This window comes from Patiria miniata, unplaced genomic scaffold (assembly GCF_015706575.1).
Source record: "Patiria miniata isolate m_02_andy unplaced genomic scaffold, ASM1570657v1 HiC_scaffold_14, whole genome shotgun sequence".
Taxonomy (NCBI): domain Eukaryota; kingdom Metazoa; phylum Echinodermata; class Asteroidea; order Valvatida; family Asterinidae; genus Patiria; species Patiria miniata.
In genome coordinates this window covers 8,840,135-8,865,609 of record NW_024037052.1, presented here as the reverse complement: position 1 = coordinate 8,865,609, position 25,475 = coordinate 8,840,135, and the positions used below count along the sequence as shown (strand labels likewise).

The 25,475-nt window shown below is 38.3% G+C and overlaps 1 protein-coding gene and 1 long non-coding RNA gene across 3 annotated transcripts; one reads left to right on the top strand and one right to left on the bottom strand.

The window, feature by feature from the left end:
- The first annotated feature begins 3,395 nt into the window (after positions 1-3,395).
- On the top strand, positions 3,396-13,484 carry LOC119722012. Of its 2 annotated transcripts, none has more exons than XM_038191988.1 (5): positions 3,396-5,219; positions 6,208-6,276; positions 7,724-7,807; positions 8,880-8,963; positions 10,105-13,484. In XM_038191988.1, the coding sequence occupies exons 1-5, from the start codon at positions 3,584-3,586 to the stop codon at positions 10,278-10,280; spliced, it is 2,049 nt and encodes a 682-aa protein (XP_038047916.1). In that variant the 5' UTR covers positions 3,396-3,583; the 3' UTR covers positions 10,281-13,484. The 2 variants fall into 2 exon arrangements, with proteins under 2 accessions (XP_038047916.1, XP_038047917.1); XM_038191989.1 differs by having other exon boundaries at positions 8,896-8,963; positions 10,105-10,224.
- A 6,078-nt stretch (positions 13,485-19,562) lies between these two features.
- Positions 19,563-23,058, bottom strand: LOC119722011. Its single transcript, XR_005270369.1, has 3 exons — positions 22,886-23,058; positions 22,299-22,395; positions 19,563-20,685 (listed from the first exon to the last, which is right to left on the bottom strand). It is a non-coding gene; the product is annotated as an uncharacterized LOC119722011 (long non-coding RNA).
- Between the last annotated feature and the right edge of the window lie 2,417 nt (positions 23,059-25,475).

The following is a 25,475-nucleotide window of genomic DNA, read 5'->3' as shown; positions in this document are numbered from 1 at the left end:
CTATGGAGTAAGTCCATGCATGTTTGGAAAATAATCCAATTCAGAAAGTGTGTAAATAATCAAATTCAGAAAATGTGTAACCCATGATTGGTGATGAATGCCCTATGGAGTCAGTCCATGCATGTTTGGAAAATAATCAAATTCAGAAAATGTGTAACCCATGATTGGTGATGAATGCCCTATGGAGTAAGTCCATGCATGTTTGGAAAATAATCCAATTCAGAAAGTGTGTAAATAATCAAATTCAGAAAATGTGTAACCCATGATTGGTGATGAATGCCCTATGGAGTAAGTCCATGCATGTTTGGAAAATAATCAAATTCAGAAAATGTGTAAATAATCAAATTCAGAAAATTGTGTGACCCATGATTGGTGATGAATGCTCTATGGAGTAAGTCCATGCATGTTTGGAAAATAATCAAATTCAGAAAATGTGTAACCCATGATTTGTGATGAATGCCCTTATCATGCTCTAATTCGGAAAATGTGCCTGATGTATTTTTATTGAGCAGTCAAACTTATGCACTGTTTTTTTTTGTCTTGTTGACCTGCAGTATTGATGCCACCCATGATGATTCCAGGCTTGGAGGACTAGTGAATGATGACCATGTCATTCCCTTGTGTGTCATGAAAAAAAGAGTCTTCAGTGGCATCCCTTACTTGTTTCTTTTTGCATTAAGGGACATTTCCGTTGGGCAAGAACTTACCTATGACTATGGTGACATCTGTTTGCCATGGAGGAAGAGTAATAGATGCATTTCACAAACTACACACCCAGATATTCACTGCAATCCTGAAGATAATTGTCCTGTGTCAAGCATTCCAAGCAGTCTTGTCACCAATAGCACAATGCTCACAAGCCTTAGTCCAAGCAGTCTGTCTGAGGTGCTTCCTACTGTCACCAATAGCACAATGCTCACCAGTCTTAGTCCAAGCAGTCTGTCTGAGGTGCTTCCTACTGTCGACTCTGGGTCCACTGGTAAGGTCACCAATAGCACAATGCTCGCAAGCATTTGTCCAAGCAGTCTGTCTGAGGTGCTTCCTACTGTCGACTCTGGGTCCACTAATGATGCCACCGATAGCACAATGCTCACAAGCACTCGTCCAAGCAGTCTGTCTGAGGTGCTTCCTACTGTCGACTCTGGGTCCACTGATAAGGTCACCAATAGCACAATGCTCTCAATCACTCATCGAAGCAGTCTGTCTGAGGTGCTTCCTACTGTCGACTCTGGGTCTACTGGTGATGTCACCAATAGCACAATGCTCTCAAGCATTTGTCCAAGCAGTCTGTCTGAGGTGCTTCCTACTGTCAACTCCAGGTCCACTAATGATGTCACCAATAGCACAATGCTCACAAGCACTCGTCCAAGCAGTCTGTCTCAGGTGCTTCCTACTGTCGACTCTGGGTCTACTGATGATGTCACCGATAGCACAATGCTCTTAAGTATTCGTCCAAGCAGTCTGTCTGAGGTGCTTCCTACTGTCAACTCTGGGTCTACTGATAATGTCACCAATAGCACAATGCTCTTAAGCATTCGTCCAAGCAGTCTGTCTGAGGTGCTTCCTACTGTCGACTCTGGGTCCACTGATAATGTCACCACTAGCACAATGCTGGCAAGCACTCGTCCAAGCAGTCCGTCTGAGGTGCTTCCTACTGTCAAACCTGATTCAACTAATGATGCCACCAATAGCACAATGCTTGCAAGCATTAGTCCAAGCAGTCTGTCTGAGGTGCTTCCTTCTGTCGACTCTGGGTCCACTGATGATGTCACCAATAGCACAATGCTCGCTAGCCTTAGTCCAAGCAGTCTGTCTGAGGTGCTTCCTTCTGTCAACTCTGGGTCCACTGATAATGTCACCAATAGCACAATGCTCGCAAGCAATTGTCCAAGCAGTCTGTCTGAGGTGCTTCCTACTGTCAACTCTGGGTTCACTGATAATGTCACCAATAGCACAATGCTCGCAAGCATTTGTCCAAGCAGTCTGTCTGAGGTGCTTCCTACTGTCGACTCTGGGTCCACTGATGATGTCACCAATAGCACAATGCTCGCTAGCCTTAGTCCAAGCAGTCTGTCTGAGGTGCTTCCTTCTGTCAACTCTGGGTCCACTGATAATGTCACCAATAGCACAATGCTCGCAAGCAATTGTCCAAGCAGTCTGTCTGAGGTGCTTCCTACTGTCAACTCTGGGTCCACTGATAATGTCACCAATAGCACAATGCTCGCAAGCATTTGTCCAAGCAGTCTGTCTGAGGTGCTTCCTACTGTCGACTCTGGGTCTACCGATGATGTCACCAATAACACAATGCTCACATGCATTCTTCCAAGCAGTCTGTCTTTGGTGCTTTCTACTGTCGACTCTTGGTCTACTGGTGATGTCACCAATAGCACAATGCTCTCAAGCATTCGTCCAAGCAGTCTGTCTGAGGTGCTTCCTACTGTCGACTCTGGGTCTACTGGTGATGTCACCAATAGCACAATGCTCACAAGCCTTAGTCCAAGCAGTCTGTCTGAGGTGCGTCCTACTGTCGACTCTGGGTCCACTGATATTGCCACCAATAGGACAATGCTTACAAGCATTCGTCCAAGCAGTCTGTCTGAGGTGCTTTCTACTGTCGACTCTGGGTCTACTGGTGATGTCACCAATAGCACAATGCTCTCAAGCATTTGTCCAAGCAGTCTGTCTGAGGTGCTTCCTACCGTCGACTCTGGGTCCACTAATGATGCCACCGATAGCACAATGCTCACAAGCACTCGTCCAAGCAGTCTGTCTGAGGTGCTTCCTACTGTCAACTCTGGGTCTACTGATGATGTCAACAATAGCACAATGGTCTCAAGCATTTGTCCAAGCAGTCTGTCTGAGGTGCTTCCTACTGTCGACTCTGGGTCCACTAATGATGCCACCGATAGCACAATGCTCACGAGCACTCGTCCAAGCAGTCTGTCTGCGGTGCTTCCTACTGTCGACTCTGGGTCTACTGATGATGTCACCGATAGCACAATGCTCTTAAGTATTCGTCCAAGCAGTCTGTCTGAAGTGCTTCCTACTGTGGACTCTGAGTCAACTGATGATGCCACCAATAGCGCAATGCTAGCAAGCACTCGTCCAAGCAGTCTGTCTGAGGTGCTTCCTACTGTCACCAATAGCACAATGCTGGCAAGCATTCGTCCAAGAAGTCTGTCTGAGGTGCTTCCTACTGTCGACTCTAGGTCCACTGATAATGTCACCAATAACACAATGCTTGCAAGCATTTGTCCAAGCAGTCTGTCTGAGGTGCTTCCTACTGTCGACTCTGGGTCTACTGATGATGTCACCAATAGCACAATGCTGGCAAGCATTCGTCCAAGCAGTCTGTCTGAGGTGCTTCCTACTGTCGACTCTAGGTCCACTGATAATGTCACCAATAGCACAATGCTCACAAGCATTCGTCCAAGCAGTCTGTCTGAGGTGCTTCCTACTGTCGACTCCGGGTCTACTGATGATGCCACCAATAGCACAATGCTCTTAAGCACTCGTCCAAGCAGTCTGTCTGAGGTGTCTTGTGCCACTGATGTAACCAAATATAGCAAGCATTCCTATTCACATGTTGTCAACAGACGTGCCATGTCGTCCTGATCCTTCAGCTTTTGATATCCTGGAAGATATTTGTGGAGGATATGTGTATGGCAATCAGAAAACCGAATGTCACATAGATATGGAAAGTTTTCATTCTATCATTGATGATCGTCATTTGTTGCAGGAGCCTGTAAAACTGCCCTTCCAAAATAAAGTCATACAAGCTCATGGCAAAACTGTGCAGATGACGACTGACAATTCAGAAAGTGCAACTGAAGAGGACTCATCAGACACTTCAGAGAATAGTTCAGACTATCATGGTTCGGAGTCAGATGAATCTGAATCTGATGAGGAATCAATTGTATTTGACCAGCTAACAGATAATAGCTCACAATTCCAACCACGGCCTTGCAGAGGTAAAGCAGAGCTAGAAGCTAATGGCAAAGTGCAACCGTCTTCTGATTCATCTTCTGATGGAAGTGACTCCTCATTTGATGAAATCCACATCGAGTATTACAAACAGAAGGAGGTAGAGGGTGGTTTGATCCGAGCTTACAACAAATTCAATGCGTGTTTGTTTTGTGAAAAACTTGTAAATGATGGCGGAGTAACTATGGGTGACTTCTTAAAGCCATCTAAGTTTGATGCTGTAATTCAAGCTGTTGAGGATTTGGCAGGACAGGATGAGGGGGAAGGTGGTGATCATGAGCTACAGCGTCCATCGTTTGCCCTCAAAGCAGGATATGATTTGGCCTGGCTTGCTCGGATTAAAAGAGGAAGGGCCATACGATCCCATGACATCACATCTGAAGAGGAAGCTAATAAGTTTCTGCAGCTACATAGATCAGAATGGGGTCTTAAAGTTTCTGCCTCAGCTTGCAATACCCTTAACACTCGCAAAAGCAAGAAACCTGTGAGTTTACCTAAAACCAGTGACCTTCAGAAACTGTCCAAGTATGTTACCAGTGAGGTTAAGAAATGCAATGAAATGTTCACAACTTCTTCTACTGCCAACTACAGCTTTTTAAAGCGGATGCAGAAAGTCACACTTGTACGTCTCTTGTTGTTCAACAAACGACGGCCATTGGAGCTCTCACAGATCACCACTGACACATACATTAATCGACCAGGATGGAACAACTCAAGGGTAGAAGAGCTGTTATGCCAGATGACATCTCTTGAAAAGAAGCTGCTTGAGAGTCACGACCTCTTGAAGATGATTGGAAAACGGGGGCGAACAGTCCCTGTTATTGTTCCTCCAGACTGCAGTAAATCACTAAATGCAATTTCCAAGTTGAGGCATCTTTTCATTCCTCCATCCAACCAGTATATGTTTGCGAGAAACACACCATCCACACACATGCAGGCTGGTCATGTTCTCAAAGAAATTATCTCAGAAGTGTCTCTTGACTCACCACAAGACATCCGCACAACTAAAATGCAGAAATACACTGCAACAGTTGCACAGATTCTAAGCCTACAGCCACACCAATTAGAATGGGTTGCTAGCCATCTTGGCCATAGCGTCAACATACATAAAGACTTCTACAGGGTGCAGGACTCAACAATTGAACTGTGCAAGGTCTCCAAGTTATTGATGGCCATTGATGCTGGTGATGTGGGCCAATGGGCAGGCAAGTCTCTGGATGACATACAAGTTGAAGGTAAATAAATACACATACTTACCAATACTGTAGTGGTACCTTACTTAAGGGAGACTTTCCTATGGACCTTTACATCAGATTCCACCTTTTCTGACCCTTAACCCCAATTTTACACCATCCAACCCCAATATGTTTATGGTATTATTTTTTGGGACCAGGAGTCAGAGTTGTATTCAAGTTCCCTGCAAGACGTTTCACAAATCCACTCACAAGTCTTTCCATAAATGCCATTCACAAGAAACTATTGATGAACAATGACAAATGAATGCTTTTGAAGCGGTTCATTTGAAAAGCTAGTGATAAGACTAAAAGACTTGTGATGGACTTGTAGGGACTTGTGATCCACTTGCAGTGCCTTGAATACAAATCTGAAATCAATGTAGCCTATTTACGGCATTAAAAATCTGCCTCTAAATAGGAGCTGAGACATAAGGGTGACATTGAAATGTCAGCATATTCCATTTTGTCTCCCTAAGGTGCTAGTTATGACCATTAAGTGTCTCCTTATTAAACGGCATTTGTGGTTATAAGAAAGAACAATTAATTCAATATAGGATTAAAAGTTAGGTTGTGGTCATAGTTGCAAGATTCAGACAGATGGGGTGTTGCATGCCATGACAGTAGAGTACAGAGCAGAAGGCACACTTTTCTTGCCAATATGATCACAACCTAGAGGTCTTTATTCTGCAGCAAGACTAAGCCTTTTCACATTTGGTCTGTTTACATTTACTTAATAATGAGAATATTGGCACAATAGATGTGTAGCACTACCAGAAAAACAAGTTTTCTCATCAAAATTTTCAAAATTGTCATAATCGTCTATATTGTCTGTCTGTCTGTCTGTTTGGTTGTTTGTTTGTCTGTCCTTTCTTTGGTGTGTTTGGGGTATTTGTTGTGTGTGGGGTATTTGTTGTTATATTGGGCTTCTAGTTTTTCTTACTGGCTACCCACTTCTTCATTGGATATTGTTTTTGTAAATTATATGCAGATATTGAGATGGAAGCAACTGATGAAATTGATGACGATGGAGATGAAGATGAACAGGAAATGAACCAGGGTAGATTTAACAAATTTTTTACAAACATTAACTTTACTATTCCTGTGCAGCTCATGCAGCTACATTATGGGATATAACTAACTCATGTTGGCTAAAGACATCAAATAAATTGAAACAAGGGTGCATTGCCTGCCTTGATTCATTACCATTATAATTGGAATTGAAATTACATAATGAATTGAGAGAGCCAGTCAGTAGCCGTGTCACGCACACAGCCCTGTTTGACGTCAGTTTCTCGTCCCGAGGTCAAGCACGCATGGCCCAAAAGCGTACGCAAGATTTTACGAGATGTATTCGAGATTACAGAAAAACACAAAAAGTGCCTCAATACATGCACTGTTTGGCCAAGATGGCTAAATAAGTCAAAAAGTGGAAATCGTGTGTTTTATTTTGATAACAAAAATAACTGCTTTTGACAAATATAAAGTGTTGTTATGGCCTGTCAAACAAAATCATATTTTTTATCAACAAAATCGAGGGCCGTTAATTTTTAGGTGTACATTCGATTCTTAAAAAAGGCCAAAACAAATGTCAAGGCTTAGTACATAAAGGCAAGTATACGCTTCATTTTCATGTGAAACACGTGCAGAAGTCTTCTAATGTTTGGTCCAAATTGCCTGTTAAAAAATGAAGACTTTTGCGAGATTTCATGATTCACAATCACATGTACGCATGTAAATGAACGTAAGTAGGCCAACAGCCTGAACAGCACGTGCGAACGTGCAATGAATGACTTATGAATATTAAGCAGGCCATCTCAAGCTCGACTAATCAGTGTGCAGGCGATGCGTATGGGGTCACAAGGTCACACCGTGTTTGGGTTCCTCACTCTATGCTTTACAATGGTGACGATCTTTTCGCGTTGTGAAAAATGAAAGTTGTTGGAAACATTAGGTGTACATAGAATTCTTTAAATACTAACGACATCACGTTCACGAGATTACTTGTAGATGAAGGTTCACTCTTTCCTTTGATTACTTTGGGAGACTTTCGTCGTTCTAAAAAAAACACCGGAAATTGCATGACCTAATTTTTAGTCGATTTGTCCGTGAAATAATATCGTCAAAATGCATGGAAATCTTTCTTTATAGAAAAAAATACCTTGATGAATGTATGTAGTAGGTCTTTAACTACCCAAAACAACTTTGTTTGTTTGGATCGGTTGTGGTTTGCCAAGAAAATTGCGAATTTTCTGAAGCCCTTTTTACGGCCATCATTCGCTGGCCTCGCGTTGCTATCAATTGTGTAGACAAGAAAATAGAGCAGCTACGAGTGACACGGCTACTGACTGGAGCTTTGAAAGATGACATAAAAATTACCTGTTACCTTCCTGTTTTCTTTGTGGAAAATTCTACGGATAACTGTTCAATGAATGTTTATAAATTCCATGCAAAATCATTTTGTTGAAATTTAATTTTCAATAAAAGTCTTCTTCTTTTTTTTCTAGTCTCACTTCAAACCTGTTTCAACAAGTCATCATCAGCCAGAGAACCAAGCCCTTCATGTGCACCTAGGTGTACTCCAAGAAGAGGTAGGTTGATATTTGCCCCCCCCCCCAACTCATTAAATTTACACCACTATGACTTCGCGCCTCTTTTTCTTTTCTTTTTTCTTCTTTTTTTTTCTTCCTTCCTATTTTTTTTTTGGTTGCTTTTCCAGGGGGGGGGGGCAAGCGCCCCCCCTCCTTGCCCCCCTGTGCAACGCCCATGCCTAAGTGAAATTAAATTGAATTGTTACTAAAGCAACTATAAACATTTCAGTTTAACTTACTACTTTCTTGATACATGTACATGATATCAGGCCCATTGATAGTAGGCTGCTTATGTCGTGCCCGGCAATATCTTCCTCCAGCAGTTATGCTCTACTTGTATAAGTCCACAATGTGTGCTGTCATGGAATACTGTTGTCATATTTGGGCTGGTGCTCCAGCTTGTCATTTGTCCCTGCTTGAAAAAAATTTAAAGACGTATTGCAAATCTAGTAGGACGTGACCTAGCTTCTTCCCTGGAACCTCTCAGTCGTTCTGTAGCTTCTTTGAGCCTCTTTTACATATGTTAATTTGGCAGGTGCTCCAGTGGACTTCCACTGGTTGTTCCACCTAAACATACATTTTGCTGCTCCACATGTTTATCTGCCCATTCTCATCCTTACACTGTTTTCCCCAAAGCGAATACTAGGAGATACTCATCCAGTTTTTCCCCTCACTTCTTGCATCCTGCTTTCAATCCACTTACGATCTGTCTCAATTAAAATGCAACATCAATAGTCGTCTTTCTACTTTTTTCATTTCCTCTTTGATTATTCCCATTCTTCCTTTTTAGTCGTCACCTTGAGTGGCCCGTCTTGGGCCTTGTGATTGGCTATCCCAAAAAAATTTCAAGAAGAGGAACCATGCATCCAGAATGTGTGATCCACCTTAGCTGGGGAAACTCAGTCCTGCATTCTTGTGGTCTTGGGTTGAATGGTCAGTCTGTCTACATCCCAACCACTGCAAGATGTAGCTGTATTACATTAAACAATATAATGTGTAACACACAGGCAAGGAACAGGGCCTGCATCCTTAACATTTGTTTAGAAACATATTTTTTTTGTGTATTCTTTAGTCGAAACTGAAACCAGATCCAGCTCACGTGAGATGCCATCCGAGTTAGCTGAAGGATCAAGACCTCTTCGTGTATCAGGAAAGGGTGGGTTCCATGATATTGTTTGCAAAACACATGTTTCTGATAAAAAAAGATTGATCTGTGAAAACTCTTTAAAAATTTAAAACGACCTGCATACAGGGCGGTTCCACAAAAAAAAGGAAACCCAATTGTAATTTATATAATATCTAATGAACATTTCCAAATAAATTATAGACCAAATGAAAGATCCATGTCTCCTCTTTCCAGTGATACCCTGATTGTGTGTCTGTGACCATGGATGACTGAGCAGTCACTGTTATTCTGTCAAGGGTCAAAACCTGCACTGGGCCAAGTTGTTGCAAACTGGCAATTGGTATTCAGGGCATGTGAACCGGCTTTTTTTAACGAAAGAAGACAACATTTTCTTGACAACAAATTATTCAATGTTGACACTGTGATTAAACCACTCTCATTGTTGAAGTTAACTCCTTTTGAACCAATGTCTTTAATGTCACTTCCACCTCTACTTTCCACACAAAGCTTTGAATGTTGTCCCATTTCGCCCACTGCCATTTCAGCCGTTGCATAACAAACCAGCCAGTCATCCATGGTCACAGACACTTGTCTATAATTTATGAGGAAAAAGTTATTTGATTTTGTACATATTCATTTACTTTTGGGTTTCCTATTTTTATACACACCCCGTATATGTTTTAATTAATCATGTTAACATGTTGAATTTAACCCAATCAATTTTGATTTAACACTTCTGAGTGATTATAAAGTGCTGTCATTGACATAACTCTGTAAGAGTTGAGTTTGATTTGAGAAGTTGTATTTACATATAACTGTAGTGATTGTAGTTTTTATTTAAATAGGATTTATTATGGGAAATGCACCATTTCCACGTCTGAAACTGAGCCTTTCTCCCACCTTTCTAAAAAAGGTGACATTATATAATTTAGCCCAGACAATAGTGTTGCCATGGGCAATACGTGTAATGTAAATATTTAATTTATGCACTGATGGTGTAATTTATAACATCTTTCTTTTTATTATCATGATTGCATTTGAAAAAGACTTCTACATTTGTAATATAGGATGGTTGCTAAAATTGACTGCGTACATGTACATTGTACATTTATCATGTGGAATAATTTGTTTATAAAAATATTTATGTTTATTTACAAATATTTCTATTTAGGAGACAAATTTCCTTGGTCCAAACAAGAGACATCCTGCATCTGGGCACAAATGAGAGAACTCATCTTGAAAGAAAAGGTACCAGGGAAGAAGGAATGTCAAGCTTGTATCACAGCTTCAGTTCCCATATTGGACAAAAGAACCTGGCAGTGCGTAAGTATAAGGTCTATAATATAATAAACGCGGTCAGGAGAAAAAGCACAAGATAAAGGCTACTGCAGTACAAAGTACTACAGTGCTTTGTATTGGTACTGTGTGTTAAGTACCACACGAAACAGTAACGTACATGTAGCTTGAAGAGGGGCTCTAAAGTCTTTTTATTTTTTTTCTGCACTTTTTTTTCCAATAGTCAAAGAATCCTCAAGGGAGTAATCATGGCAGTGGGAAAACCTCCATTAAAATGTTGTCAAAAGTCTTTTTAGTTGATGCTCCTTTTGTATGAAACCTGAGCGTGACGACACTTGTACAAACAAAAAGTAGGCCTGTATATTTAATACAGCGTGTGTCCCAGAAAGCCTGCAGCTTTTTTGACGAGGCTCTAGCATCGGTGCGGAAAAAGTACCACTATTATTTTTATACCATTTTAAGGCTTGGAACCTGAACTTTATCGCCGCTGAGTATTGCCTTGATGTTTAAAATAGTTTTCAAATAAGTTGTGTTCAAAATGTAAAGGCATGTGGAAAAAAAAATCAACAGATTTCACGGACTATTTAAGTCAAGATTTTATTAAAGAATCTTAAATCTACCTCACTTTGATTGATAGTCATGCACACGCAGACATGAACTGAGAATTCCCTTTCAAAAAATGTACAGACCTACCGGTATATAGTTGTTAATATGACAAATTTTTTTTTCAATTTTTAATGGAAGGGTATCAAAATAAAATGATATTTTTTACCATTTAAATATTAGGCAAGAGACTTGTGATCTGTTTTCAACTTTCATAAGGACTCTGGCTATTAGAAAGTGTGTGTAGGAAAAAAATATTGAATTTGACCTGAGAGCCTCTTCTTAATAACCCATGAAATACATGTACATGCACCACATTTTCCTGCATAATCTTTAAAGTATTTGTGTTTCAATTAAACAACAGTGATTGGGTATTATCGATCGTTGGAGTTGAAAGTAATAATCGATTGTTGGAGTTGAAAGTAATTAATGTTAAAGTTGATGTTTGAGAATGTTTTTGATGAAAAACTTGGGGGATTTGCAAATCAAACCAATGTATTGTAATTAATGGATTTTTAACCAAAACATTCTATCAAGGGAGAGCCTATTTTCATAAAAAAGACAAACATTCACTTTCAGTCACATTATATTCACATTAAATTCTAATAATTTCAAGCTGAAAGGTTGGAGTAATTTTTTCTTATGTTGATTTTGTCCTCAAGTTGTAGGGCGGCAAAGTTATGAAGCTTCAGTTGATATATCATGTTTTTTTTTTCAAAGGAATTTTCTTACTAATTGTATGTTTTCGAATAATGCTTGTTTATGAAAATCACTTGACCCCAACTCATTGTTAGTCACCACTCTCGACAAATGCATTAAAGGTAGAGTACTGCCATTGGTGACTGGTGGAAATACAACTCTCAACTTTCAATGTAATTGTGAAATATGCAAATCAAAGGTTTATCGCCATCAAGGAAAGTATCAGGACTATTCGAGTGCTCATGCTAAAAATTTAATAACAGTTATTGGGCTTTGTCGATTGTTAGAGTGGTTATTGTAATAGTTGATGTTTGAGAACGTTTTTGACAAAAAAAACTTGGATGGTTTGCAAATCAAACAAATGTATTGTAATAAATGGATTTTTCATCAAAACATTCTTTATATGGAGAGCCTGTTTTCAGGGGGAAAATAAGACAAACAATAACTTCTATGAATTCAGTCACATTATATTCACAGTAAATTCTAATAATTTCAAATGGATAGGTTGGAGTAATTTTTTCTTATGTTGATTTTGTCCTCAAGTGGTAGGGCAGCAAAGTTATGGAGCTTCAGTTGATATATGTGTGTTTTTTATCAAAGGAATTTTCTTACTAATTGTATGTTTTCGAATAATGCTTGTTTATGAAAATCACTTGACCCCAACTCATTGTTAGTCACCACTCTCGACAAATGCATTAAAGGTAGAGTACTGCCTTTGGTGACTGGTGGAAATACATCTCTCAACTGTCAATGTAATTGTGAAATGCAAATCAAAGGTTTATCGCCATATCAGGACTATTTGAGCGTACCGGTAGAGTACAGTCATTAGTTGCTGGTGTAAAATGTGATTGTGAAATGCGAATCAAAGTTTTATTGTCATCCAGTAAAGTACCAGGACTATTTGAGTGTTCATGTTTAAATTTAATAAAAGTTATTGGGTTTTTCGATTGTTAAAGTGGTTATTGTAATAGTTGATGTTTGAGAACATTTTTGACAAAAAAACTCTGGGGTTTCGATTAAAAATATTTTATCCAGGGAGAATCTATTTGAAAACAAATCACATACCGGTACATAAAGTCAGTCACATTATAATATATATTCACAGCAAATTTCAACAATTCCAAAAAGTGGAAGTGATTTTTGTCTGTTGAATGGTCGATTTTACAGACTTGTATGTACTTTTCTGTAAGTTGAAGGGCGGCAAAGTGTTATTTGCAGCATTTTACCTCAAGACACAGTCTTTTCTCTAGTACGTGAGTTAAGGCCCCTGGAAAATTCTGCTTCAAAATGACATATTTTGGGGGGATCTTTATGTACATTTGTGTAGGTGTCTGCATGTAGTCAAGGGTAAAAGGTAGTTATGTATGGGTTTTGATGGGTTTTTTTGGTTTTATTTTGGAGGGGGATAAAACAATTTTCCTGACAAAAATAATGTCCGGGTCTTCAAAAAAGGGTACATAGGTAACATAAGCCGATGTTGTTTTTGGAAAAAATGTTGCAACCTGCACTTCAGCAGTTGTGTACAAAGTCTATAATCAAGAAAACTGTCCAAATATTTCCTTAAAAAAATTGGAAAGTCCCGGATTCATGTCTTATCATCATTTTTTTGCAATAACTGACCTTCATTGAGATGATATATGAAGAAAAATTGGCGTCAGGCTGCAACATTATTTCCTTGTTTTTTTTTGGGGGGGGGGTCCTAAATATAACATGTATACGGCATTATATTTCAGGAGCCGGATTTTAAGTAATGAGGCAAGTTGTATTGTTATTGCACAGAAGATGTGATCTTTGGAGACTGGACCCAATATTATGTGATTATCGCAAACGAAAATGTTTTTTTTTTTTTTTAGGATTTGTAAGGATTTGAAATCGGGACAGGTCACAACTGCTCTTGCTGTCATTTGAAAATAAATATTCAGTTTGAATAGTGATACTGATATAAGCCCCAAACATTGTGTCTGATTGTTTTCTCATATTCAGGCATGCAACTTTTCCTCAGATCAGCTGATTTCGTCTTTTTTTACTTCCCATGTGTGCCATTGAAAATAGAAAAACACTGTACAAAGTCTGGGAAAAATGTGAATTTCCTCTTTTGTTTGTGATTTCCCAGTTGCATGCCTGCATATTAATTCCGGAAAAAAATGAAGCAAATGGGTCTCCATAGGGTAACAACACATTCAATCCTTGAATAAAGTAGAAAGTCTGTGATTGGCTAAATTTCATGCACTTTTCTCATATTTAATCCGAAAAAAAATTGGAAGCAAAAGTGAATCATTACAACAAGGGTCTCCATGGGGTAACACATTCAATCCTTGAATAAAGTAGAAAGTCTGTGATTGGTTAAATTTCATGCACTATGCAAATTACCTACACACAATTCGTCTCCACAAGGATGATTTATAAGGATAGTCAGGCACTGATAACTTTGTCTCCACAGGGCAGGACTCCATAAGGTAGTAGATTCAGGTATGGGATGATATCCAGTGTGTAAAGATCGTGCCTGAGTTTGATAAACGCATTAAACTTCACACATATGTTTGATCTGGTACACGGTACCCTGTGGAGACATTTGCACAAAAGATTGTAAACGTCTCCACAGAGCAATTTCTATACGTGAATTTCCAAAAGGTTATCACGAAATAGATAAATGGATTTTGCTCAAAAACTAGGAATTTCGAATCGCAAATTGAAGTATTTTATGTAAGGGTTATTAAGTCCGAATTTCAACTCAGAAAATGAATTGTGGTTAAAAGAGGCGCATTTGCAGGTACACCTTCAAGCTTGAAAACTTAAGTACACGAGAACAAAGGAATTACTCCACAAGGATGCAAATTCCAGCATGCGTGTTCATGAGAAAACAAATCATGTGTGGAGCCATCATATCGAGAACTCACTGAATTTGTTGTGTTCACTTAAGCTCAAACCTCTGTGCAGGCCAGTTTCCGGGCGAGAATCCCGGTAAAAATGCCCCCTTTTTCGATGTTTCGAGTCATAGTTTGATAACCAAGCGGTCTTTTTCAATGGGGGTAAACGGTTCTGTACAATTTAACTCTTTCTCTTTCTCATGGTATATGTTATTTTTTTTATCTTGAAAAAAATCCACGTACTTTCGGCTTGGAAAATGTGAACTTTTCATCATTTTCCTGTGTAAACGCACCGATTGAGCGCCCTCGCGTCAACTCTTTTGACTGTAACTCCTGACTAGAGTATCAAATTGTGTGGGGGTAAACGGAATCGAATAGCTTAGCTCCTCCTCTTTCCTTACATGTTAAACTTGTTATGATTAGGTTGAAAAAAACCGCCGTACTTTTCACAAAGAAAAAAAGTGGCCAATGACAACATTCGATCGATAAGGCATCGTTCGAGACTTACATCAATGTACCATTGCTTACCACGTGTTTCGTGATCTTGGACTTTGCTCATCACCTGTTTTTCAAAACACATTTTCTCCAATTCTACTTTAGATAAGACATTTAAAAACTATCCATTTGTAAATCAGTTATCTGGCATTAAAACTGTGGTCTTTTTAGGAGTTAATTTCATTTTAAAATAATGTAATTTTGGATCTGAATACTGTTCACTTCAAGGCAGTTATAGAAATTTGTGATGGAAAGAACGTGCGCTTGTTTATTGGGCTGTACCATTTTGTTTGTGGGGAGGATATCTATATGCATATACACGTTAGTGTATACGTCAGATTTCTTGAAGAATGCAAAAATGAAATAAGATGTTTATATCAAGTTTGACAAAATCGGACAAGAAGTTGTACTACTAGGCACACCTTCACATCGATATGTGCACAAATCCTACATTGTCATGTATAGGTTTGTTTTAACCATTTTATGAATGGAATGTACCGGGCCACATTTTAGGGTTGAACGCACAGCCACACAGGGCCAGCGTTAATCCGATTATGTAGCCCTGGACCTCTGTGTGGTACTCTGCGCGCCAGATTTAAACTGTAAAATTAAGTGAACAAAAGTGGGGGTAGCAAATTCATATATAAAACTACCAAGTTGTTACGAAATACCTTAATAGGATGTTGGTAATAAATGACAGTCTAAAGCATACTGTAAAATTAGGGCATCTGGTGTGAAGTCATTTTCAAATGGTACTTTTGTATACATTTCCAACTTCGGTGGTCGGCCGACCACCGTTGAAAAAACCTAACCTAATTTACCATTTTTTTCAGTCCAAATTTTGTTTGCTATTTGTTCCATGCATGTTCATGAACGGGTGCAGGCAAGCTAGACTGGTTCCCTTACCTTACAATTTCCGGCATTTTTTATCCTTCATCTGTAGTGGAGTCTGGGAGCCAGACTACTTGAACATTTTTGTTTTTCTTGGTTTTTCCAGCATTTTCGAACAAGCCACGAGGGTACATTGCTCCTTCTTCACATCATAATGGTTTTCTTATCCACTTTACACATGATGCTTCCTTAACGCAAACCTCCCATTATTTGATCTTCCGGTACTAAATGTTCACTGCATTTCTGTCTAATGAGTGTATCAAATATAAATCTCCATTTTTTTTAAGCTTCATGTCCACACCATTTGCTTTTCATAATGTCATTGTATATTTATATAATATAAAACTGTGGTGCATTATCAATTTTTGCAGTAATTATAGAGACAACAGAAATGTCAGCTGAAGAGGACATAATCTGTTAAAGATTGCAAACTGTAGACTGTATAGACGAGTATGTTTACTAAAAGAACTATAAAGTAAAGTAGGTGCTCAAAAGATTAATTTTATTTTAGGTCTTGTCGTAATTAGAATCTGTTGTTTGGGTTATTAGTCTGCACTGGAATTATTCTAGAAATTAAATTGTTCTAATGTGCACAAAACATGTACAAGTTTAGTTTACCATTTTGATTAGGGACAAAAGTCACAATGAGTAACATTGCCACGTTATGCTAAGTGACAGGACTTTCAGTTTAGTAATGCTGTTTGTGGTTACTTCACATTTTCAATGTACATGTATCAAATTGTTGCACATTTTTCCTTCAACTTCATCACTGGCGGTGACAGTTAACACTGAACTTTTGAAGAAACAGATTTATATACTTTGGTTTTTTTAAGATAACGAATGTCAGTGATGAATTGCGAACAAATAAAGCAGAAGCTGAATAGTGGATCAACTTTTATTTTCTCAGAAGTAAAATATGATCAAATAGCGTGCTTGTGGTGGATTGCAGAATAAAATACTTTATTTTTTAAATTTGACCCATGTCATTTTTCTCTCTAGCTTTTCTGAACTTGCAAGGATACCAGGAGATGTTTTCTTTTTGTACCCTATTTATATATAAAAAGGAGTTTAAAACAAAACATGATAAAGTCGCTCTTTCCATTTATACTTTCATTTCCTTTTTATACTTTCCTATACATGTAATACAAAACACATACTCCGCATGCCAAACGAAGAGCCTGCAAACGTGTATGCCCTTTATACACCACCCCAGCGGAGAAGGAGACCAGGAAGACAACTCACATCATACCTAACTTGTATTCAACGCTTGCTTGGAGAAAGTGATGGCATGCCGCGACCAGACCAAATCGCAACACTTGCCCAAGATCGCAATAAATGGAAGAAGCTTGAAGTCGACTACTCCGCAGCCGAAGGATGATGAATACCAAACAATTCCTAGAAAGTGAAATCAATAAGTTTTCTACAAAAAGTCATAAAAGGAAAGCGAGAGGTGAAACAGATGGTGCAGCTTGACTAAAATGAATGTTGGGAATACTTAGGAACCAATATTGGTTATTACAGTCAATCTGGGTTTTTTTTTTAGAGCGTATAGGCTTAGGAATAACCTTCTTGGAAAAAATGACAACATTCATTGAGGGGGAAAAACTCTCGGAATGCAACTGATTTCAGTATTTCAACAAGCCAATGTTGCAATCAACAAAATTAAATTAATGCTTGAGATCTCAACATTGTGGCAAAGCTACCCATTGAACACAGATTAAATCAAATCAGGCTTTGCCCTTCATCGACATTTTAACACTGTTACCTCCCGAGTGAAAGTTGGAAATATCACTCTGGTGGGACTCGAACCCACGACCTCCCGCTTTCTAGTGCAGATGTCTTACCACTCGACCACCGAGCTAGATCGGTTGGCTGGTTCGAATCTGATGTACATAGCAGCGGGTACCGCATAAATGCGGCGAACACAGATTGGAAACAACATGCATTATATGGATGAAAAATCTCAATTGCCGAGTTAATACAGAAGGCGTTGGAGCAAGTCATTTAATATAATATCACCTTTTAAACGCAATGACCCTAAAACCTGTTTCGTCCCCAAAAAAGCAAGCAATTTATTTTGTATTCCGACTGTTTGGAACAACAAAGAAAATGACACATAATACTTGTTTCAACAGCTGTCAACAACTGTAGTACACAATACAACCCTGCTTTGGCAAACAAAATGATTTATAAAATCTTTTTTTTTAAGACGGGCCTTCAAAAGGACTTTGTTTAATATTTTTAACTTTTAAACTGGTTTATCGCTGGTGATGTTGGAAGACAATTGTGACGACGACTCTCGAAATTGTAATTTGTTGGGCGAAAGTGGTTTTAGGGTCATTGCGTTTAAATGGTGATATAACAGATTGAGCTATTTCATAATTTTTTCATCTGAAAGTAGTTTATGAAATTAGCTTTCCAGTCATTCTTTTTTGTGCTACATATATTTTTAAATATGAAATACATTTTTGGGGGGTTTGGGTTCCGCTTTCTTGACTCGCCCTGTATATCATCATCGGAGGTGAGATGGCCGGTTTGAGAAAAGTCGTGACCTTGACGCGACAGTTCGTTGCAAAAGTATTTGTATATCAAGGTATTAATAATTTATCATTATTTTTTGTATTGATTATTTAAGAGGGAAATATCGGGGAGAATAGTGGAGAAAACTAACCATCTTGGCGAGGAGGATATCATTTAAAAGGGAATTATGGATGAGAATCAACATCTTAGCTAGGAGGGTATTTTGTAGAAGGAATTATGGAGGAGACTAACCATCTTGGCTAGGATGATATTTTTTAGAAGGGAATTATGGAGGAGACTAACCATCTTGGCTTTGAGGATTCTTTTAGAAGGGAAATATTTAGGAGACTAACCATCTTGGCTTCGAGGATATTTTTTAGAAGGGAATTAAGGAGGAGACTAACGATCTTGGCCAAGAGGATATTTTTAGAAGGGAATTATGGAGGGGACTAACCATCTTGGCTGGGATGATATTTTCTAAAAGGGAATTATGGAGGAGAACCATCTTGGCTAGGAGGATATTTTTTAGAAGGGAATTATGGAGGGACTAACCATCTTGGCTTGGATGATATTATTTTAGTAGGGAATTATGGAAAGGACTAATCATCTTGGCTTCGATGATATTTTTAGAAGGGAATAATGTAGGAGACTAACCATCTTGGCTAAGAAGATATTTTTTTTAGAAGGGAATTATGGAGGGGACTAACCATCTTGGCTTGGATGATATTTTTTAGAAGGGAATTATGGAGGAGAACCATATTGGCTTGGATGATTTTTTGGAGGTGATTCATGGAGAATGTCAAGGATCTTCATGAGGAAAAAAATTTGTAGATGGAAAGTTGAGGTTTATTCAATGAACAATTAAACTGTATTAATTCATTGTTACTTAAAGATGGTCTTCCAGAGAGGAGAAAACGGAAGTCGATAAGGGATGTCACTAAGATAATTGGAGAGCAAAGATCGATGTCATCAGGTAGATGTCTTTCTTGTGCTTCTATACCAAGGTTTTAACTTCAATTTAATAAATCATAATGGAGGAGACTAACCATACTGGCTAGGAGGATATTTTTAAGAAGGAGTTAATAAACAGACAAACCATTTTGGCGAGGAGGATATTTTTAGAGGGCATTATTAAGAAGACCAACTAGGATGATATCTTTCAGACAGAACTATGAAGGCTAATCTTCATGGCGTGGAGGATATTTATATTGGGGACGACTGATGGTGAAGTAGGAATATTAAAACTATAACACCAATATTAGTTATTTCTAGAGTAAAACAAACACATTTTATTTTAAAGAATGTAAAAAACCCGTAACTTTTTTGACACAAATTACCAATACAGTGAAATCTCGATAAGTCATACCTCAAGGAAACAGGTTCAAAATTTGACTTAAGCAGAGTTTTGAGTATAGTAGGGTTGTATATCATTGTTATACTACTGAAGGCAATGGATTCTTTGTTTGACTGAACAGTTGTTTTGAGTTATCAGAGTTTGACTTATCGAGATTTCACTGTATAAATAAAATACAAAATGATATAATGATGTTAATGAATTATTAAGATCAATATACTTTAAGAAAAATTAAAATGTGATGGTGAGACCAACAATTTTTGTTTGTTTGAAGAGGCAGTTCAGATGTATTTACATGGTATATGAAAACAAAATAATATAATTGTTTTTCACTGGATTTATATATTACAGGAATTTTCAATGAATTTGGTGAAGGGATGTATTTGGTGTGCGAAGATTATCGACAAGGCAAGTACACAATATGCATTTTTCAAGTTCTATTAAAATAAAAGTTCTGTTATAATAAAAGTCTCTTATTTAAGGGGAATGCGTTTATCTAGGCAATTATAATTATTTTGCCAAAGTAGATCATTCTAATGGGGGATGGTTTTTCTAATCTTCTTTAAGTTTATTGAAAAATACCTTTCTTTAATTATTAAAAACAATTCATGCCTTGTGGATAACCAAGGGCGCTGTTTCTGTGATGTCATTTCAGGGAGACACTGTTCTTATTATCTGTTACTCTGTAGAAATTCTGAACCAAAATTGTTTTCACTGAAATATTTATGAGAAAGGTTTGTTCAATGGCTTACTGCCATGTTTTGACATAACAACGAATTACTAAAGAAAAAATTATGACAACGAGATATCCAAATTTCTGGCAACTTTTGGTGCAACACTAATTGCAACGTTGTGGTTTCTGTCTGATATGACATCACACTTTCGCTCTTTAATATGGAAATTTGTATTTGAAACAAAAGAAACTATTTATTTACAAAAATAACATGTAGAATTGCAGAAGGCCGAACAGTCCAATAGTCGAGCCATTTTTGCCTCTTCAATTGTGTTGTAGGTTTGTGTGCTTAGTCTATGGGAGAGAATTAAACAGGGACAAAGGGAAATATAAAGCATTGTTCTCGGGAGTATAGTAAAACAAGAGTGAGTGCACTGTGTGTGTTATTTCTGTGACATTCGCCTTTAATGATGCTTGAAAAATGTTAGTATTGTGATTGGAAGTAGAGTGTACATATGTAAAATTTTGGAATGGTTTCTGGTAAAAAATGTAATTTATCGTATTGTAATGTATGGTGGTTGATGGAAATGCATAGGTCTGAGAAGTATACTGTGATTAGTATGGATTTTGGATAGATGTGGGCGAGTAGTTTGATGAGATGTGTACGGTTGAACTCTTTGGTGTTTCACATGATGATGAAGCTGTCGTCCATGTATCTTTGAAATATAAAAATGTTTGGATGTTTGTGATGATTATGGAAGTTGTATTCTCTGGGAGCTAATATGAGGTTTGAGAGTTGTGCTGAGTGGTATGATCCCATTTGTATCGCCAGATTCTGTTGAAGATGTGATTACCTATTTTGAAGTTGCTGTAATTGCTGGTGAATGTATGTAGTTCTTTGAAATATGTGTGAAATTCTGGAGGGTATTCCGGCAAGGTGGCAAGTTTGAGAAGTGTGTTATAGATATCTTGTGGGGCATTCTAGCATGGGGAAATACTCATAGTACTTATCTGAATAAATTATTAATAGTACAGAAGAAGCCGGTGAGAGTCATCACAAATTGCGGTTGCAGAGAACACTCTGCGCCCCTAATTAGACAATATAAAACACTAAATATTTTTGAACTGTACAAATACCATCTAGGAATCCTAATGTTGAAATTCGAAGGTAACCTACTACCTACAAATATCAGAGCCATGTTTGTGAGGAATCTAGATGTCAATTTACATAACACACACACAAAATTCACATTGGTAAGGCTAGGACTGCATCATTCATGAAAACAGTTAGACACCAAGGTCCCCTTCTCTGGAATCAGCTTACCCCTATACCCTTCTTCCGGACTGTGCATAAATTCAAAAGATATCTGAAAAATCTACTTATTTCCGGTATTATATAAGACATGCTTCCATAATATTCACATCTGTATAAGTCACATTCTATTATAATCAAATGTTATATTGTAAATCGGTATATTTTCAATTTCCTTCAGTTTTTCTACTATTATGCCAAGTAATTAATTAATTAATTTATTGATCACTGATTTAATTTATAGTTTTAATTATTGTTTATTTCATAAGTTATTCACAAACGGGACCAGGCTCTGTATAAGCTTAGGCTTTTTTTCCTGGTTCCCACATCTGTCACCATTTATGTTTAATTGATCAAAGTGTTGTACATGTATTAGCATTCTATTAAGTTTAGTTATTGTTGTAGTAAATAAACTGTTGCATTAGCATTATTTTAATTTGTGGCAAATGGAAAATAAAACAATACAATGCAATATGATGTTGGTATGTAAGCTTTCAAATTCTAATGTAATCAAGAAAAGGTCGTCGTGCTAGTGGATGTCTAGGGTCTTAAGAGCTTCAACATATGTAGTGAATTTGTAATAATTGGCCATGGAAAATGGTTTTTAAAAAATATTGTTTAAAAACGCAATAAATATTAAAATGTTGAGTCTCACTTCACCAATGTCAGTGTCAGCTGAAGAAGATGTAATCTTTTCCCTCAACGAGGTTTAGAGAAGCCAAGTTGCTCTCAAAACTGCCACCAGTTAGGTCCTGATTGTCAAAAAAAAATTACAAAGTTATTTCATGTTTAAGCGTTATTATATTGAAAAATGTTGATAGCAGCAGCTGCATACGTTCAATGCTACTGCTGGTCTCGTAATGATGAGAATCTATTTTTTTTGTTATTGGTTTAAATTGGAAATGGAATTACTCTAGAAATGATACTTTTCTAGTTTACACAAAACATGTACAAATTAAGGTAATCATGAAATTCCTCATTCAGTTTGATTTGGGGAAAAATGGTAATTAGTAACAATGTCAGATTATGTAAATGGTAGTGTATCCTCGACCCTCCATTATCTGCGCAGGTAACGCTTGCATACGCGCGCGTTGTCACACACAAATTCAAGATAAATGCGTAGAAAAAGGACCGCGTAGCCTTAGGGGGTCTGACAATACAAAAATGTACAAAACAAATTTAATTGTGGACAGAAATCGACAATTTTTCTGCAGAACGTTTTTAAAGGAATAAGACACCTACCATTTTGACACAGATGATAAAAGGTGGTGCAGGCTGACTGAAATGAACAATCAGCACACTAGGCTTTGGAATAACCTGCATGAAAAAAAGGAATTTTATTTGTAATAAAAAGCCGTATCCTCTATGAGAGATCCCGTTTGCTATTTCCCAGGTTTGCAGCATTCCTTCTGTTGCTAGCATCGTGACTTTGGGCGTGATCCATGGCTACATGGCATATAAAGGTTTAGACTAGCACACCTTGAACAAAGACATTGACAAAATGGGGAACCGCCAACACAGCTCAGTTGGTAGGGCACTGGAATGGCAGTCCAGAGGTCAGGGGTTCAAACCCTGCTCCAGTCAATTTCTTTGTTCAACTATTACAAATGATGTTTGAACAATGCAGTAACTTCACTCTGAGAGGACTCTTAGCCGGTTCAAGCCGGGATTATTTTGACAAGAATGGAACGAGGCGCTGGAAACCATCACCCTTGTGCAGCACACTCATGTTTCAGGCCTCGCTCGCTGCAAGCGGGTCGCTCACGGATATTTGTGTGTGTGTTTATCTGTCATCCGTTCCAAATACTGCAAAACCTTTGCAGATATACACATTATCCAGCACAAACTGGTTAAGAAAACTGTGAGATCAGTGTTTCTAGCTAATGAGGTCTTTTTAAGACAAAACATTACATTTAATACATGTTAAGGCTATTATCAACAAAAGAGTTACGCTTTTCATGCAGCGCCTACTCAATTTCGACTTGTTGGAGACAATAAAGCTCCCAAAATATAAGAATTTTCAGTCGCACAATTTCAGACATTTTCCACAAGTGTTCCAAATGGCTAGATCGCAGGTTTCGAAAATAAACTCTTAGACTTCAACACAGAGACAAGGGCCCACACTACATCCAACAAAACAACACGGTTGTCCTGCCCCCAGATCTGAAAAGAGGACAGTGATCCAACTTTTCAGACCCGAGTTCAAGAGGGGGTAAAATTTACAACTACTTAACTTTGAAATCGACAAAAGCTGCCCGACATCTTCTTCACCAGCAACCCTCATCTTCTTCCTCATGGACCTGCACAGGACACACGGACAAAAAGACAGAAAAAAAGACTGCCAAATATAGGCAGGACTATGTTAAAACCAGTCACAAATGTACATCTTTCAAAATTCAACACATACATAAATAACACATACACATGCAAAGAAAGAGTTCACTTCCAGCCAGACGCGATGCTATTTCGTTATGCTTTTCATGCTGCGCCCACTCAATTTCGACTTGTTGGAGACAATAAAACTCCCAAAATATAACAATTTTCATTCGCACAATTTCAGACATTTTGCGCAAGTGTTCCAAATGGCAAGATCGCAGGTTTCGGAAATAAACTCTTAGACTTCAACACAGAGACAAGGGCCCACACTACATCAAACAAAACAACACGGTTGTCCTGCCCCCAGATCTGAAAAGAGGACAGTGATCCAACTTTTCAGACCCGAGTTCAAGAGGGGGTAAAATTTACAACTACTTAACTTTTAAATCGACGAAAGCTGCCCGTCATCTTCTTCACCAGCGACCCTCATCTTCTTCCTCATGGACCTGCACAGGACACACGGACAAAAAGACAGAAAAAAAAGACTGCCAAATATAGGCAGCACTATGTTAATATCAGTCACAAATGTACATCTTTCAAAATTCAACACATACATAAATAACACATACACATGCAAAGAAAGAGTTCACTTCCAGCCAGACGCGATGCTATGATTTCGTTATGCTTTTCATGCTGCGCCCACTCAATTTCCACTTGTTGGAGACAATAAAGCTCCCAAAATATCAGAATTTTCAGTCGCACAATTTCAGACATTTTGCGCAAGTGTTCCAAATGGCAAGATCGCGGGTTTCGGAAATAAACTCTTAGACTTCAACACAGAGACAAGGGCCCACACTACATCAAACAAAACAACACGGTTGTCCTGCCCCCAGATCTGAAAAGAGGACAGTGATCCAACTTTTCAGACCCGAGTTCAAGAGGGGGTAAAATTTACAACTACTTAACTTTTAAATCGACGAAAGCTGCCCGTCATCTTCTTCACCAGCGACCCTCATCTTCTTCCTCATGGACCTGCACAGGACACACGGACAAAAAGACAGAAAAAAAAGACTGCCAAATATAGGCAGCACTATGTTAATATCAGTCACAAATGTACATCTTTCAAAATTCAACACATACATCAATAACACATACACATGCAAAGAAAGAGTTCACTTCCAGCCAGACGCGATGCTATGATTTCGTTATGCTTTTCATGCTGCGCCCACTCAATTTCCACTTGTTGGAGACAATAAAGCTCCCAAAATATCAGAATTTTCAGTCGCACAATTTCAGACATTTTGCGCAAGTGTTCCAAATGGCAAGATCGCGGGTTTCGGAAATAAACTCTTAGACTTCAACACAGAGACAAGGGCCCACACTACATCAAACAAAACAACACGGTTGTCCTGCCCCCAGATCTGAAAAGAGGACAGTGATCCAACTTTTCAGACCCGAGTTCAAGAGGGGGTAAAATTTACAACTACTTAACTTTTAAATCGACGAAAGCTGCCCG